General features: G+C 45.4%; 4 protein-coding genes across 13 annotated transcripts; 3 read left to right on the top strand and 1 right to left on the bottom strand.

Annotated features, from left to right (window-relative positions):
* The first annotated feature begins 733 nt into the window (after positions 1 to 733).
* Positions 734 to 8,139, top strand: LOC120908823 (85/88 kDa calcium-independent phospholipase A2). Of its 10 annotated transcripts, none has more exons than XR_005741179.1 (13): positions 734 to 1,028; positions 2,162 to 2,444; positions 2,609 to 2,810; positions 2,882 to 2,972; positions 3,043 to 3,213; positions 3,302 to 3,436; positions 3,503 to 3,683; positions 3,792 to 3,803; positions 4,033 to 4,223; positions 4,367 to 5,791; positions 5,876 to 5,999; positions 6,100 to 6,437; positions 6,571 to 8,139. XR_005741179.1 is itself a non-coding variant. In XM_040320217.1 (13 exons), exons 1-12 carry the CDS (start codon positions 1,019 to 1,021, stop codon positions 6,330 to 6,332), a joined length of 2,820 nt encoding a protein of 939 aa, XP_040176151.1. In that variant the 5' UTR covers positions 734 to 1,018; the 3' UTR covers positions 6,333 to 6,364; positions 6,591 to 8,139. The 10 variants fall into 10 exon arrangements, 2 of the variants coding, with proteins under 2 accessions (XP_040176151.1, XP_040176150.1); XR_005741182.1 differs by lacking the exon at positions 2,162 to 2,444 and adding an exon at positions 1,618 to 1,662 and having other exon boundaries at positions 4,048 to 4,223; XR_005741178.1 differs by lacking the exon at positions 2,162 to 2,444 and adding an exon at positions 1,618 to 1,662 and having other exon boundaries at positions 6,591 to 8,139.
* A 232-nt stretch (positions 8,140 to 8,371) lies between these two features.
* LOC120908825 (protein A16-like) lies at positions 8,372 to 10,222 on the bottom strand. Its single transcript, XM_040320218.1, has 4 exons — positions 10,032 to 10,222; positions 9,114 to 9,938; positions 8,864 to 9,040; positions 8,372 to 8,774 (listed from the first exon to the last, which is right to left on the bottom strand). The coding sequence occupies exons 2-4, from the start codon at positions 9,253 to 9,255 to the stop codon at positions 8,512 to 8,514; spliced, it is 582 nt and encodes a 193-aa protein (XP_040176152.1). The 5' UTR covers positions 9,256 to 9,938; positions 10,032 to 10,222; the 3' UTR covers positions 8,372 to 8,511.
* Positions 10,223 to 10,273: 51 nt separating this feature from the next.
* On the top strand, positions 10,274 to 11,199 carry LOC120908826 (protein A16). The gene is made up of 3 exons (XM_040320219.1): positions 10,274 to 10,488; positions 10,572 to 10,769; positions 10,873 to 11,199. The coding sequence occupies exons 1-3, from the start codon at positions 10,341 to 10,343 to the stop codon at positions 11,103 to 11,105; spliced, it is 579 nt and encodes a 192-aa protein (XP_040176153.1). The 5' UTR covers positions 10,274 to 10,340; the 3' UTR covers positions 11,106 to 11,199.
* A 1,167-nt stretch (positions 11,200 to 12,366) lies between these two features.
* LOC120894354 (aminopeptidase N-like) lies at positions 12,367 to 16,182 on the top strand. Its single transcript, XM_040296879.1, has 5 exons — positions 12,367 to 13,005; positions 13,114 to 13,563; positions 13,834 to 14,174; positions 14,257 to 15,584; positions 15,648 to 16,182. Exons 1-5 carry the CDS (start codon positions 12,434 to 12,436, stop codon positions 16,017 to 16,019), a joined length of 3,063 nt encoding a protein of 1,020 aa, XP_040152813.1. The 5' UTR covers positions 12,367 to 12,433; the 3' UTR covers positions 16,020 to 16,182.
* Positions 16,183 to 16,366: the final 184 nt, after the last annotated feature.

Raw genomic sequence — 16,366 nt, 5'->3', positions numbered from 1 at the left:
CTCTCTTAAATGCTATGAATAATGCTATGGCCATTTGAAAGGGAAACACAATTTTGTTTGTAGTTGTTACATACAAATATTAAAGGATGGGGGTAGGTGAAGAAATTCTAATGGATTGAAGTTTTCATTCATTTTACTTAGTCAGGTGCACTGCTGGCAGATCAAGTGCAGCTACCATCACAAATAGATAACGATACAATTACAAAAAAAGTAATAATGAAACTTCCATTGGTTAGTAATGTTTAACTCACACCATTGCAATTGTATTACATAAAAAGTGCCTTTCGTATTAAAAATGATTAATGATGTTATCATAAGTGCGCTAACTGGACATAAAAGAAAACACCAGCATAGAGCATAATTGCGCGAAAAGCATATTTAATGTGTCATTATAAAATGTAAGCAAATCAGCAGTACAAGTTCCTGCCAAATCCTTCGTGCGTCGCCATATTGATTTATACGTTTGACGTTTGTAGGCCTCTCCTTCTGAAATGTGATCTAAATTCGTTTTACGGAAAATTATAATCAATTTTTATAGAAGAATTGGTTGAATAGAATTGATCAAAACATAACATCAAACATGTAACAGTAATGATTCAAAGTGAATGTTAATGAGGTTCAAACCAAAGGCAAGTTTTAAATCATTTTCCTTTTCATCACCACGGCTCGTATGATGGAAGTACCCGGTTTGTTGTTTATATTTTTTCTAACGTCGTAGCTGTCAAACGACGACAAACCGCAAACGTACGTGAAAATTCTAATCTATTAGTCATAGCGGGCACGATCAGAAAGAAAAACATCTGTAGAACGGATGATACAGTTCCGAAGGTCAACCTTTTTTTGATTCCCGGTAGTTTGCTGCAAACCAAACCAGCGCTACGTAATCGAAGCAACAGCGTCGCAGTATTATCATTTTGTGAAAACGGGAAAGTTGATGCAATCTAGAGTGGCGTGTTTGCTCCACAGAACGACATCGTAAACCGCTATCGTATCCGAACGATATCTGTGTGCAGAAGATATGCTGAATGGTGAGTGGTGTGGTGACAAACGTTTTAAATCCTTTTAGTTCGAATGCCTGCGATAAACACACCGAATATGCATGAATGCCGGAATACCAGCGCTATACGCTTAGCAACAACCAGATCCGGTGCATGCCGCACCTGCAGTAGCTTTTTCGGCTATCTAAAAATTCGCAATGATACTTTTAAGGAGGTGGTGAGAACGTGACAGAATTGTTTAATCGTCTGTAAGCGTAACTAACTCGAGTCGATTCGGCACATTTGCTGTAAGTGCAGTAAGTGAAATAGATTCGGGTAAAAACAAAGCGGAAACTCTCGAGACTCACGCTGGAACAGGACAAAGAAAGCATATTGGGTACGAAGAGCACCCAAAAGGTCAACAACACCAGAAAGCGCTTTCGCACACGTTCACACACAATGGTGGTCCCTTCTTTACTTTGCCGTATATCGATTGGTGGACAGTAGTTGGTTTGCTTATTAGAAAAAGAGCGTCTTTTCGCTGACGGGTGCAAGTGTACTTTGGCTACAGTGCTACTACAACTTGACAATTCGTAAAAATATGCATTTTAATGAAGTTACACACTCCTTGGTTCTTTAGGGCTGTGGAAAAATCCGCCAATTGTGGAAAGGGATTTCATTCAAGGTATTTGTTTGATTTTCTACCAGGAATAATAGAACGATACGCTAATAATCCCCCACGCTTGGCTCCATCAGACAGTTCTGTTCATTAGGCTGTAACGAATCAACCGATTCAGATGCTACGTACAATCATTAATTCTTTGTAATAGACACCTTCATATTTTCCGTGGCACGTAAATTTTATCACTCATCCCTGACTGCTGGGGCTACAGTTTGCATAGCTACGGCTAAGTTTTTGTGTTTATTTTGCTCGAGCGTTCTGCCCCAACGCGCGTCATTACTTCACGGTTGACATCGTGCATATGGTTGGAAGATACGAGAGGTTTCATCTACGAATCGCAGTTGGCATTTCGCTTACGGTTGCTTGGTGAAATAATTTCTAGCACTGGCTGGTTTGGTTGGTTATGAATGTGTGTAGCAGTTTGAGCAATTGTTGTATGTCGCTGTCCTGCATAAACAGAGTACTGTCATATTTTCATCATCATCGTTTGTATTCGTTTCAGTTCCTACCAGAGCTCTACGTTCAGTTTGATTAATCCTTTCACTTCCACTTGTTTCCACAATTCCCACGAACCAATCTTCCATTCGGTTTAGTTGTATACCCACCCAGCTACCTCAAAATGTCCCGTACCAAAGTGTCTTCCTAATCCTTGTACATACGCTCAGTATTAAACTATTGCTGCAACTCGTTGGAACAAACAACCACCAAACCGAAGTAGTGAAAACTGCTGTGTGCTCTAATGCAAATGGCTTGGCTCGGGATCGGTGCATTGGCATCCGGTTTAGGTACAGATGCTGTAGACGAACTGGCCAGGAAGTGTTGCTGTAGTAGCCCGACAAAGATTTGGTTTTTAAATATTACTCCTTTCTTTCCATTTTGCATATCCTTCATTGTGAACGACTTGACGTGTTAATTTTCATCTGACCGGCGTATTCTGTTGAATGAACAGCAATCCAGCGATTGTTAGGCGGGGACGTTCCTCCTAACAAGGTACAGGAAGTGAAAAATGAGTCCTACATCAACTTGCCAGTACTTCAGCGGAATGAATCGATGCGACTGTTTGCTCCGAATCCCAACTCCCCGGACAAAAAGCTGGTGTACGAAATCATACTGGAAAGGCCCCATTCGGAAACGATCAACACATCCTACAGGTAGCGTTAATCAAGGGTTGAAATTTCTTTCGGAACAGTATGATGTAATTTTTTGTCGTTTTGTTTTACAGCTTGTATCGAGCAACAACACAATCGGCAGCCGAGGAAAAATTTGAGGCCTTCCATCAACGTTTGCCAGAATTGGTAAAAATCGTTCGCGAGGTAATATACAATGTGTGACGTGTTGTTTTACACAAATTACCTAACCTCTAATGCGATATCTTGATTGTAGATGTACAATATCAATGGTTTGCAAAAGCTTTGCGACGTACTGATTGATAACCCTTCCTGGTCCTTGGCACACGTTGTTGCTTTTTATAATCTTACTGATTATATTTCGAATCCTAGTATTATTGATTTTCTCGACTATGCTGAATATTCTGAGATGATGACTCCATTGCAGGTAAATTTGATTACAATAGTACTGCAACACTCATCAGTCATGAAATAGTACCCTAATCTGTTATATGTCCTCCTCTCCTGTCCAAAAGGTTGCTGTTAAGGCGAACAACATTGAGTTTGTAAAAGCATTGATACAGTCTAATCAATGCAACTTGGAGCATCTGGATAAGAACAGCAATTCGGTGTTTCACTACGCGGCTAGCACGACAAAGGAAATGATAAATGTATGATAAGTAAAAGTCCGGATACTTTAGAAGCACGATGTAAAACCATGTCCCATATATTTGCAGATGTTAACAGCAAAAAGTACCTCCAACCTTAATCATTGCAACACCGATGGCTATACGCCGCTTCATTTGGCGTGTTTGGCAGACAAACCGGACTGCGTGAAGGCACTGCTGCTTGCCGGAGCCGATACGAATAAGATGGCCCGAGGAGCTGGAACCTCTTATAGCAAATCCATTCCATCGAGTAAGTTTGGACCGCCAACCCGGGGGTTAGATTGTACGCGACTAACAATAATTTATTTTACCAATGATTTTTGTTTCGATCTATGTTTCTATTTCTTTTTTACAAAAGCCTGCACTGATGGCAAGTGGCTGTTTAATAACTTTTCCATTTTCTGTCCATGATGCAGAGCAGCATTCTTGATTTAGTATTGTTTATATATATATATATGATTTCTTTCCTTTCCTTTATTTCATCGCCCTTTTATACACCTGCTTATGAATTACGCTTCAAACGTATCCCGCTTCAACGTTTACTGCACATATTGAACAATTCCTGCACACATACTCCCCAATTGGTATAATCGACGTAGAACCTTCTTCTACAGGTAATGTAGCCGATTTTCTTGTCAGCAATCCAAACAAACTGTTCACACAAGACATGAAACACGGCGGCACCCCGCTGCACTGGAGCTCCAGCCGTGAGGTATTGAACTCTTTAATAGAGCGTGGTTGCGATGTAAATTTAGTAAATTTCAACGGCCAAACTCCATTGCATGTGATGGTAAGTCTTGAAAACACCAGCATCTCCCTGTGCTAGTTTTTTTTGTTTTGTTTGCAAAAAAAAAAGATCGGTCGTATCGGTGTGCTTTAAGAATGTACTAGAGAGTGTTAATGAATGTACGTTCTATATTTGCTCTCTTTCAGGTGGCACGCGACCGGTTGGAATGTGTCGTTGCGTTGTTGGCTCACGATGCTGAGATTGATGTGGTTGATAACTCCGGCAACACTCCTCTACATATTGCGGTAGAAAAGAAGCTTATTCCGATCGTGCAGTGTTTGGTAGTGTTCGGTGCAGACTTTAACAAACCGAACAAGGATGGTAAAACGCCCCGTCACTTGGTCGGAAAGGATGACAGTGGCTCAAAGGATTCGATGATTCTGTACATTTTGCACTCGGTGGGTGCAAAACGGTGCCCTGAAAAGGGTAGTAAATGTCCTCCAGGGTGTGCTGCGGGCGGTACCTATAATGGCATCCCACCGGCCCAACCGGAAACGACGGAGCAGCGTGAACACATCCAGCAGGTGCTGGCCCGAACAACTACCAAGTCACATCGCAACAGTGTGCCAAGTCTGATATCGAACACGATTCGTGCGACCATCCCCGAGGAGCGCGAACGGCCGGAAGTGAAAACAGTCGACGTCAGTCAAGAGCGTAAAGGCGCGAGCATGATGGATGCGTTGCTTTCGATGTTTATGAGCAAGGTAGAGGCTGCCTCTAAACCCACTTCCCCTACGTCCACGTCTTCTTCGATGAAGGGTGGAGTGAACCTGCTGGGCGATTTCGATGTCGGCGACGAACCGATGCTAACAGATGAACCGGCCGGTCCGGAGTCTCCCAAGACACCGACGGCAGAATGTGCTGGTGGCAGTGGTCAGCGAACGGATTCGCGGCCCCGTTCGTCCTGTGAAGCGGGAGCTAGTGGCGAATCGTACAATGGGCGCGGCCGACTGCTCTGTCTGGATGGTGGTGGTATCAGGGGACTTGTTTTGGCACAAATGCTTTTGGAAATAGAAAATCTCGCCCAAACACCCATCGTGCATCTGTTCGACTGGATCGCCGGTACCAGTACTGGGGGAATTTTGGCGCTTGCATTAGGATGCGGTAAAACCATGAAACAATGCATGTGTCTGTATCTGCGTATGAAGGACCAAGCGTTCGTCGGATCCCGGCCCTACCCAAGTGATCAGCTGGAAACGGTGTTGAAAGAGCAGCTGGGAGAGTTTACCGTCATGTCGGATATCAAACATCCTCGATTGATGGTAACGGGAGTGATGGCTGATAGGAAGCCGGTAAATTTGCATCTATTCCGCAACTACGAGGCCGCCAGCGATATTTTAAGCATCGTGACGCCATCAAATAATCGTGGACAGCCGCCACCGCCGCCTAGCGAACAGCTGGTGTGGCGTGCAGCCCGAGCCACCGGGGCCGCACCGTCGTACTTTCGTGCGTTCGGCCGTTTTCTCGATGGTGGATTGATTGCGAATAATCCGACGCTGGACGCCATGACCGAAATTCACGAACTGAATGCCGCACTGCATTACATTGGTCGGGCATCCGAGGCAGTACCGGTAAGTAGTAGTAGTATTGATATAGCAAAAAAGGCAAGTCACAAAGCAAATGTTCTTGTCATGTTTTGTCTCCACTCTATACAGGTGTCGGTGGTAGTGTCCCTGGGCACAGGATTAACACCGGTAGTGGATTTGAAAGAAATCGATGTGTTTCGTCCGGATAGCATATGGGCTACGGCCAAAGTGGCCTACGGTATATCTACCATCAGTAAGTTTCTTCTATTACTTTCGCTTTGTACGGCGAAACCCCTATTTTTCGGTATTGATTAATGAGTGTTTTTTTTTTCTGTTGCTTCTTTTCTCATCAGGCACACTGCTGGTAGATCAGGCTACAGCATCCGATGGACGGGTAGTAGATCGTGCCAGAGCGTGGTGTAGTATGATAGGAGTACCGTACTTCCGGTTCAATCCGCAGATGTCTGTTGACATTGGAATGGACGAAAAGATGGACGAACCACTAATCAATATGCTGTGGGAGGCAAAGGCATACATGCACAGCAACCGAAAGCAGGTCATCGAGCTGATCAATCTGCTCAAATAGCAGTAAGCTTCAAGCGCAGGTTGTCAAAGAAAGTAAACAAATGTTATATCTATTTACCGTAATTCCCACACCACCTTTCACCACCATTCAAATGGTTGCCCACCAGTAAGAACAAAATAGTATAAACGACAACACAACAACAGGATATTTTTGTTTATGTTTTATTATACTGACTCTTTCTCTCGCTCTCTCTCTCTCTCTCTCTCTCTCTCTCTCTCTTGCTCTCTCTCTGTGGAAGAGCACGAACATTCCTAAAAGTGACTTTGTTGCCGGATGAATTTGCTTTTTTTGAAGAGGATAACTTACCGAAAGTAGCAGCTAGCAGAACGTTCGTTCGATCGATCGGGCTGAATATATTGAATGGCGCCATTGCTTTTGATTGTTCCAAAAATCGTACTGAATTGTTGACAATATCTTTAGAAAAACGAACACTGTGTGCTAACTAATAATCAGCGATCAGGGAAAGCTTCTTCAGTAGCACCGAAACGCATCGAATAGAACACTAAAGTACGGGAAAATTGGAGACATTATTTGGAAGATGTTTGCAGTCGACGAAGATGTTGTCGTACGGGCGAAGTTAAAATAACAATAAGCTAAACCATAAATACCTTTCACACTGGCACACGAGTGTAGTGGAATACAAATTGTCCTTAATTGTTAATATCGCGCTTGACACGTTGCCAGATGTACGCAAATATGTTTAACTTTATATGATCATGCTTGAGACAACAGCCGAGTTGAACGTCCTGGGGGAAAGAAATCGTTTTCATTGTGATGTCGTGTAATTATATGTGTAATTTTTTACGGAGCAAAATACGATACAAAAGATAAAAGATGTTCTCTAGATGTGGTGTGGTGCAGAGTAGAGGCAAATTACCTGTTTTGTGCATGCAAAATTTTGCTTTCATTTATTATGCGCTGCTATGGGTATTCCTGATGGCAATCTACTTATTGTTTAGATTACACAAACATCTCCCTATATAAACAAAAACACACACACACACACACACACACACACACACACACACACACACACACACACACACACACACACACACAAATACGCAAACAATGTTATGTTGTACTAAAATGCAAGATACAATAACGTTTATATCATAAAAAAACCCACCAAACATGCGTCTGTGCTGTAAAGGCGAACAGTGAACAGGGATTGGGAGTTAGTTTGACCGATTTTATTAAACAAAAGAAGAGAAAAGAAAAAAACGGAAGTAAAACTTCGCTCACCATGCGCACCAAATAATATAGTGTTACTATTTATTTTGTTTATTGTTTATTTGTGGTCCAAGTGGTCCAATACCTGCAACAATGGTTAAATATGTTTCTTCCAATAAATCTTTCCAACGATGATACTACCCGCAAAGTGCAAGTACTGAACTGATCGAGCGATCGTTATCGTATTTCTTTCCTTTTTCGCTCTGCAAGTGCTCGGAAGATTGTGTTGTAACGTAAAAACAAGAGATATTCTCATGTCATTTAAATCGTAATGAAAAGCTGCATAATTGGATTAGCAAACCCCAACAAGAGAAGAAAAAGACGAATTGGCTGTCACAAAATTGTACTACCATTTTGATGTTAACACAATTGTAAGCAAAGAGAAAACGAAAGAGCAAAAACATCATGACTAAATTGGCGCTTCGTTCACGAAACACTATAGAAACAAAAAAAAGCATGCAACATTGTTCTGTGTGTATGAACTGTCGAGGGATTGATTTTTGCGCTGTGCTGAATGCGGCACCATTCTCAAGACCAATCCCAAGCGCATTTTATAATAAACTTTTCAATTAGTGGCGATCTGTGTCCGTTTTAAAATGAAAATTGGAAATTGCAGTAAAAAGTGTCAATATATTGGTCATGCTATATTATAACATCAAATTGCATATTTTATTATTGAAAATTGTTGAACAACACGAAATATCAAATAAAGATCGTAAAAGCGAATGTTTTGTTTTTATTCGAGTGTCTGTAAGTAAGGCAACACTTCCCAAGTCCGTCAAGTTCGCGAGATACATACGGGCTGCTTGCATAGGGATTTTAACAGTTTTATTGAGCTCAAACTTCTTATATTAAATGTTCGTCTTCCCACTTATAATTAGACTGTTCCATTGTGTCGTGAGTAGCAATTGCATCAGCGGATCATTTGTACCGGAAGCTCGTATGATCAGACATCCTGTGGTTCCTCGCATGCGTAGGATGACAGGGTGGTAAAGCAGGGCACAGTGAACCAAAGCGTACTGCTCTGATAAGTTAGCATACATGCGTTGGCATCGTTTGGTGGGGAACCTAGAAACCAATTTTGGAAACCGCTCACATAGCTGACCGGTCGATCGTTTGTAATCCAGTAGAAATTGCGCTGATCGTTCGACCTGGCACCAACGTTAGTTCCCGCTATCCAGAAGGTATAGTTGAGGTTTGCATACGGTTCTGGCATGGAATATAGTGTTCGAAAATGCGCGTTATCGTGTGTATGTGTGTGTTCCAGTTGGTTGCAAAGAAAATGTACGAATACTTACGGACAGCATCGCCGTATGCGGCAAAGTCCTGAGAGTTTTCAATAGAAGCAAATTGTTTGCCCATATCCCGGCAGCGATTCCAAGCCTCGAAGAAGTTCACAACCTCGGTGTGCAAGGTGTATTTCTTCGCGCTGTACGTTAATGGCGGCAGCCCATTAACCGGAAAGTTGTTCACGTCTGGCAAAAGATGGTCAGTGTATAGAGCATGGCATTGTGTGTACTTTTTGTGAACTTGTAGAGAAGCCCTTACCCTTGACGTCTTCCGGTGAATAGCTCTTCACTTCGGTCTTTGTTCCGGCGGGTTCAGGATTCGTAGTAGCTGCTACAATGGATAGCACTAAAACCACCGCCACCACGAACGACAAGAGAGTATTCTTGTACAGCACCTCCATCCTGCCACTACTAGGGGGCAAATCGATCACAATTCGAGCACTTCGGCAAATCACAATACGTGATCTCCTGTTCTACGCAACTGACGTGACGATCGCTCGCTCCAACGGACGGAGCAGAAATGAAAGCATTACTTTCTTGGGCACATTTTTTTATAGTGTCCTTTCCGGCTTCCACCACGGTTCTTGCGCCTCCACCATCATCCACCCAATCCGTGCTCGGTACATTGACCTCCTTCTTGTACAGGCTGCAGGAGAGCTCGTTTCGGAGGGCTAATGCTCGTTTCATTTGTTTTTTTTTTTTTTGAAAAGAACAGTTATTTACACCCAAAATCATGGCACCACGAGAAACGAGTTTCCGTTTTGATGCACCGTTTGCGGAAATGCAGAACAAGATTCGATACTCTGGACACGAAAGGAGCGAGACAAACGTACATAAATCGCGAGATCGCGAGATGTAACAGGAAGGAAAAGGAGAGTATGCATCTTCCAGAACTGCATCAGATTTGCATCACAGGACCGTTGACCTCATCAGGATGAGTTTTGGAGCACGGATTTTTCGAGTTTGCCGAACCAATAAAGCAAAGATACCGTATAACGACACGTATATATGGTGGATAGATTTATGTATCTCATGAACTTCCAGTTTGTTTGCTTTGCCATGTTATGTTATTTACAATTGTTTCCTGAAAAAAATTGAAAATAATGAAAACAAGATAACAAAACATCCGTTTCATCAAAAAACACGCAACTAAAGCATTGCATTGATTTCAGTATACAAAGCTCTAAACAGTTCACAGTTCCTCAATCCAGTATGAATGTTTCTTTTTATGTTTAAAAAAAACATTCTCGCTTAACGTTTTTTCTCGTTTTGTTTTGTTTATTCTGTTCTTCTGTATCTGTTCCGTTCAAACCGATTGACCGAATTCAAGAACCACGAAAAGAAGGAACCAGTTCTGGCTTTCTTTGAAACCATCTTTCTACTGTTATTATTTATTTTCCGCCACTTATATAAGAAGGTGGCTCGCAGCGAAGGGTTTTCAGTGCCAACGTGATAGCGTACTGGGACATTCAGCAAGAGTTTCAAGATGCTCCTTGCAAACACTGCCGCGGCTGTGCTGCTGTTGATTGTTTGCATTGGCGCCTCAGTAGGCTTACCGACGGTCGATGAGGAAAACGTGGTACAAGCGGAGCAACTCCCCATCCTACCCACGGCGGACAGCAGCAAACCAACAGGTAGGTAAATAACCCGCACACGGGGACACAGTCAACTAGGGGACCATACTACCATGGGTTTACTATAATCTGCCCATCTGCAGATGATACAGTGAAAGCAATTGCACCACAGCCGCGCTACTTGCTGCCGGCGGACTTTGCCGTGAAGAACAAAAAGTTTACCATCGGCACACTAGGCGTAGGATCGTTCTTCCGCGCGTGGCGTAACTGCATCGACGAGGGTAAAGGGTTGGCCACCATCGAGAGCGAAAAGGAGCAAAAGTATTTGGAATCATTGTTGAGTAAGTAGACGTAAAGTGTTGTGGGAAGCATGCCGTATACTAACTTTGGAAAATGTGTTTGTTTTTTTTCTCTCTCTCTCCTATTTCAATCCCAAACCGGTAGAAGCCTCATCGACTGGTTCAAACTACTGGATTGGAGCTACCAATATCGGTGCTTCAAACACGAATAAACTAACGTGGATAACGACGGATTTGCCGGTACAAACTAAACCGCCCTTCCTCAATGTGGTTGCCAAATCCACCTGCATCGCGCTGAGTCCTACTGGTAGTTGGACACTAAGAAATTGCTTAAATCCGTTAAACATTTTCCCATACATTTGTGAAGAATATTTTTGAGATGCCTCTGATTGCGGAACACGACCCATATACTCAAGCAAATAAGCGCAATAAAACGTTATAAACAGTAGTTGGTTCCAGGACCAGTGGCGGATGTTAAGTGTCGGGGCGTCATCATAGGTGGTAAGAAGGCATTTACTCGGTCATTCCCGGTAGTGCATGGTTTTAGGGTTCGTAATGACGTTCAATTAACGATGACATGGAGCCTTTTCAGTGTGGTCAGATGGTGATATTTCTCTGCAATGTAAACCCGCACATATCCGGCACGCCTAAACTGTATTGTTTGATCCTCCTTATCCACCACGCCGGCAGTATTGGGCTAAATAGTCGATTAGCAGTCGCAGAAGTCATTCAATTCCTATCACCTTGTTGTATACAACTGATAAGATTACCAATCTAATCTAATCCATTGTATGTGTATGCCACTGTTCAGGTAGGGAATGATTTGTGAACTTGTTGATGTAACGCAATCCCTTTCTTTACAATGGGATAATGAACTGGGACAGCAAAACTGTGGCACATGGATGTTTTGATGGCCTTTTTTCCTGCGAATTTATGCGCAGTAAAAAAGGGACCGGTTGCAGAAAAATAAAGCCTGGGTGGGTGGTGTTTCTTACAACACTAATGAGTGACGATCACTAAGTAAGTTCAACAATGCTAGATCCAATATGTTCCTCATTATGGCGGTCCCGTGGTACAGTCGTCATCTCGCACGACCTAACAACAATGCGCGTCGTGAGTTCAAGCCTCATATGGACAGTCCCCCAGCAGCAAGAAGGACTGACTATATCCGGCTGCATGATATGATACTCAATATGTCTGAAAAGCATGATGTATAGGCCGGCATGATCGCGCGTTGATGATCGTTATGCCAACAAGAAGAAGAAGAAGATGTATCTCATTATGTTCACTTGTGGGGAGAGTGTATATTGGCTAAATATTATACACAGGTTTATGGGAACTGCAGGTTATGTGGGGTATATCAACATGGACATCTTTTTATATGCTGAGAAACAGATAAGATACATTGATTGGGCTGTAGCAATGTACCAATAAAATATTACGACCGCAAGCGATTATCTTATCGTTAGTCGCTGATATACACTACACCTGCACCGACCCGTTGCGTTGTCAATGGATGTAGCCAGCAATTGCCCGGGAAAGCGGTAAGCCGTAGAGCAAGATATGGAGATATGGTGTGAGAGCGATAGAGATCGTCGTAGATCGCTCGTAGAACGGGAGGTATTAAAGCATTTGGCTTGGAGTATTGGCTGATTAGTGCACCGCTAAGCCTGCCGGTTGATAGGTAGAGTGGTACCCCCGCAATAATGGTGCGTTCGTTGTTACTAGTTTCGTTAGGTCTGTGCTGCCTGTTGGCATCAGCCGATCGACCGCCATACAAGAGTAGTGGAATTTATGAGGAAGAACCACAGCTCCCTGGTGCCAGTGATCTCAGTGGTGGTGTTGCGAGTGATGAGATCGGCGTAGCTCCGGCGCAGGCCGTTGATGAACGCTACCGTCTGCCAACAACGTCCATCCCGATTCACTACGATCTCCATCTGCGTACCGAAATCCATCGCAATGAGCGTACGTTCACTGGTACCGTCGGCATTCAGCTGCAGGTAGTGCAGGCGACGGATAAGCTAGTGATGCATAACCGCGGTCTAGTGATGTCGTCGGCCAAGGTGTCCTCCCTGCCGAATGGTGTGACCGGTGCACCGACACTGATCGGCGATGTACAGTACAGCACGGATACGACCTTCGAGCATATCACGTTCACGAGCCCAACGATCCTGCAGCCTGGCACTTACTTGCTGGAGGTTGCGTTCCAGGGTCGACTTGCTACCAACGATGACGGTTTCTATGTCTCCTCCTACGTGGCAGACAATGGCGAGCGAAGGTTAGTACTGCGGCTCTGGCTATTTTCTGTAACGAGATGCGTCGTTGTGTAGTAGTTACACCGGGAATAGTGTAATGTAACCATTCGTCTCATCTTCATCACTAACAGATATCTGGCAACGACACAGTTCGAATCAACCAGCGCCCGCATGGCATTCCCCTGTTACGACGAACCGGGTCTGAAGGCAACGTTCACCGTTTCCATCACCCATAGCCTCAACTACAAGGCCATCTCGAACATGCCTCAAAAGACTACTACGGACATTGAGACCGATATGCGCACCACATACTTCGAAAAGACCCCAGCCATGTCTACCTATCTGCTGGCATTTGTGGTTTCCGACTTCCAGTTTCGCGTGTCGGGCCCACAGCGTGTCTACGTTCGCCCGAATGCGTTCAATGAGGCGGCCTTTGCTCTGGAGGCTGGAGTGAAGATTCTGAAGGTGTTGGACGACCATCTTGGCATCCCGTACGATACGTACATGCCGAAGCTGGATCAAATTGCTATCCCTGACTTTGCTGCGGGTGCAATGGAAAACTGGGGCCTGGTGACATACAGGTAAGTCGCGATAAAGTCACGCAAGTCACCTTTGCGATTGTTATTTGCGCTTTCGCATTGCCGTCCTTCAATTGATCCTACCGCATCAATGTGATACACCGCTGACGCAACGCTGAACCGCGTCCATAAACCGTTTGATGCAATCTTCGATAGCGCGATTAGGAGCGGTAGGGGTGGCCCCAAGCAAGACCATATATTATGGCTGCGTACACACAGTGTCATTTATCCCTCGATTGGTTATCATTCGAATTGGTTTTCGATTTATTGCAGGGAGCAAGCGCTATTGTTTAACCCGGCAGTGAGTACTTATCGCGGGAAGACGAATGTCGCGACCACGATTGCGCATGAGTACGCTCATCAGTGGTTCGGTAATCTGGTGTCGCCCGAATGGTGGGAATACATCTGGCTGAACGAGGGTTTCGCGACGCTCTACGAGTTCTACGCCCTCGATATGGCCTACCCGGGCCAGGAGTACTGGGAGCTGTTCAACCAGCAGGTCATCCAGTACGCGATGGGCCAGGACGGGCAGGCTTCCACCCGGCCGATGAACTGGAATGCAGCTACACCGGGGGAAATATCGGCTCTGTTCGATCGTGTCGCGTATGACAAATGTAAGCATATCGATCTCTCCTGTCCCATTCTCAAGAAAAATGCTCAAAAAAAGGGTTTTTGTTGTCATTTTCGACGCAATAGCTGGCAGTGTGTTGAACATGATGCGACACGTGCTTGGAGATGATAACTGGAAGGCCGGCTTGAAGGCGTATCTTACCGATCGTGCCCTGCAGGGTGCGGTGGACGAGCAGCTGTACGCAGGGCTGCAGAGCGCCATCGAGGGCAAAGGAGTGCTGCCGAATGGAGTGACCGTCGCCCAGATCATGCGCACCTGGACCAACGAGGCAGGCTACCCCGTGCTGAATGTACGCCGCTCGTACGACACCGGAGATGTGATTATCTCGCAGGAGCGATTCTACAACGATCGCAAAGTGCCAAACACCAACATCTGGATGATCCCGTACAACTACGTCCACCAGGCGAAGGCCGATTTCAACGAGTTCGATGACTTCCAGTGGCTCGCTACCAAGGCGGCCCGCATCGAGACGACCGTGCCCGCAAATGAGTGGATCGTGTTCAACAAGCAGCAGGTCGGATACTATCGCGTCAACTACGACGAACGCAACTGGGAGCTCATTACCAACGCGCTACACGAGAACTGGGCCAGCATACATCGGCTTAACCGTGCGCAGCTCATCGATGACGCCTACTGGTTGGCTCGATCCGGCCGGCTCGATCTGCGCGTAGCCCTGCGTTTCATGACGTACCTGCGCAACGAGCGGGAGTACGCACCGTGGACGGCGGCAAACGTTGCCCTAACTTACTTCAACAACCGTCTCCGCGGAACGGCCGAGTACCACAACTTTTTGATATTCGTAGATGCGCTGATCGAAGACATCTACAGTTTGCTAACGATCGACGCAGTTTCGCCCGACGACACGCTGTTGCACAAGTATCTCGTGCAGACCATTTCTACCTGGGCTTGCTCGATGGGTTACACCGACTGTCTGATGAAGACGGCCGCTCTGCTGAAGGCTGAGGCTAGTGGGACGGGTCCAGCCGTCCATCCGGACATTGCCAGCGTGACGTACTGTTACGGTATGCGCTCAGCCTTAGAGTCTGAATTCCAGTATCTGTACCGGAAGATGATGAACTCGAAAAATCTCGCCGAACGAACGATGCTGATCGATTCGCTTGGCTGCTCGAACAATAAGGAGTTCCTGAAGGCATTCCTGACGACCGCCCTGGGCAGTGGTACGGGCGTGGAGATCAACTACCGTGCGGACGAACGGCGCCGTGTCGTGCAGGCAATCTATTCTGGCGGCCGTACCGGTGTGGACGCGCTGATCGAGTTCCTGATGGATCCCGCGCTGGTGAATGAGTTTGTCAGCACGCTTTCCACGTCCACGCTCAATTCGGCACTGTCGGCTATTGCCTCGCGTACCAACAACGTGGAGGAAATGAATAAGGTAAGGTAACAATTCGTTTCGTTAATGGCAAGTGCTTCATGAACGCTTTCATTCACCACACAGCTCAACGCTCTGATCACTGCACTGGGCAGCAGAGTCAACAGTCAGACGGCGGCCAACCTACGCACCACGGCTCAAGCCAATCTGGACTGGGTGAATGGATTCGAGGGCTTGATGCTGTCCAACTTCCTAGCCGAGTTTGCGGCAGAGACCCTATTGACGACCACTGCAGCGCCGGGAACGACTACGGTGACTGCAGGACCAACCACCACTACCACCACCCCATCGTCCGCCGTAACTACGACCACTAGACCCACCTCCGTAACGACTACAGTGGTGCAAACGACGACGGAAGAGGACGATGGAGCGGCAACGATTGGCCTCTCGATAGCAGCACTGTTGGTCTCGATCACGGTTCACCTGCTCATGGGATAATCATTCCGATGATTCATCGTGTTTGCGATATCACGCGGGGTTATTGTTTTCCCGTATCCTGGATTCCGTAGCCCCATTGCGCAAGTACCCGGGATCAAGATCATTAGAGTACGATTATTGATACTATATCAGGAGTAGAATAAACACAAAACCCCTACATCAATCGATTGCGTTTGTTTTTTGGCGGTCAAAGATTGTGTTGCTACGTTTGTTTGACGGCCGTAATCAACACGGACAGATTGGTGGTATAGTATCGATTGAATCAAACCTTAATCGGTTTGCATTGTTTTCTGCGGTGCGTACTGATAAAAGGTTTTTTTGCTACCCGTCACTCGTGCGAATGTTGT

This window comes from Anopheles arabiensis, chromosome 2, assembly GCF_016920715.1.
Source record: "Anopheles arabiensis isolate DONGOLA chromosome 2, AaraD3, whole genome shotgun sequence".
Classification (NCBI taxonomy): Eukaryota; Metazoa; Arthropoda; class Insecta; order Diptera; family Culicidae; genus Anopheles; species Anopheles arabiensis.
This window is presented reverse-complemented; position numbering and strand designations above follow the sequence as displayed.

Excerpts from the sequence above, each read along its gene's own strand:
- LOC120908823 (XM_040320217.1), top strand. Across the intron at positions 1,663-2,608 it reads GGAAAGGGATTTCATTCAAG|CAATCCAGCGATTGTTAGGC; the intron begins GTATTTGTTTGA and ends TTGAATGAACAG. Across the intron at positions 5,792-5,875 it reads GGGCATCCGAGGCAGTACCG|GTGTCGGTGGTAGTGTCCCT; the intron begins GTAAGTAGTAGT and ends CACTCTATACAG.
- LOC120908825 (XM_040320218.1), bottom strand. The coding sequence starts at position 9,255 with ATGGAGGTGCTGTACAAGAATACTCTCTTGTCGTTCGTGGTGGCGGTG. Across the intron at positions 9,041-9,113 it reads TTCACCGGAAGACGTCAAGG|ACGTGAACAACTTTCCGGTT; the intron begins GTAAGGGCTTCT and ends ATCTTTTGCCAG. Across the intron at positions 8,775-8,863 it reads CGCATACGGCGATGCTGTCC|AACCGTATGCAAACCTCAAC; the intron begins GTAAGTATTCGT and ends ATTCCATGCCAG.
- LOC120908826 (XM_040320219.1), top strand. The coding sequence starts at position 10,341 with ATGCTCCTTGCAAACACTGCCGCGGCTGTGCTGCTGTTGATTGTTTGC. Across the intron at positions 10,489-10,571 it reads GGACAGCAGCAAACCAACAG|ATGATACAGTGAAAGCAATT; the intron begins GTAGGTAAATAA and ends GCCCATCTGCAG. Across the intron at positions 10,770-10,872 it reads GTATTTGGAATCATTGTTGA|AAGCCTCATCGACTGGTTCA; the intron begins GTAAGTAGACGT and ends CCAAACCGGTAG.
- LOC120894354 (XM_040296879.1), top strand. The coding sequence starts at position 12,434 with ATGGTGCGTTCGTTGTTACTAGTTTCGTTAGGTCTGTGCTGCCTGTTG. Across the intron at positions 13,564-13,833 it reads TGGGGCCTGGTGACATACAG|GGAGCAAGCGCTATTGTTTA; the intron begins GTAAGTCGCGAT and ends GATTTATTGCAG. Across the intron at positions 15,585-15,647 it reads ACGTGGAGGAAATGAATAAG|CTCAACGCTCTGATCACTGC; the intron begins GTAAGGTAACAA and ends TTCACCACACAG.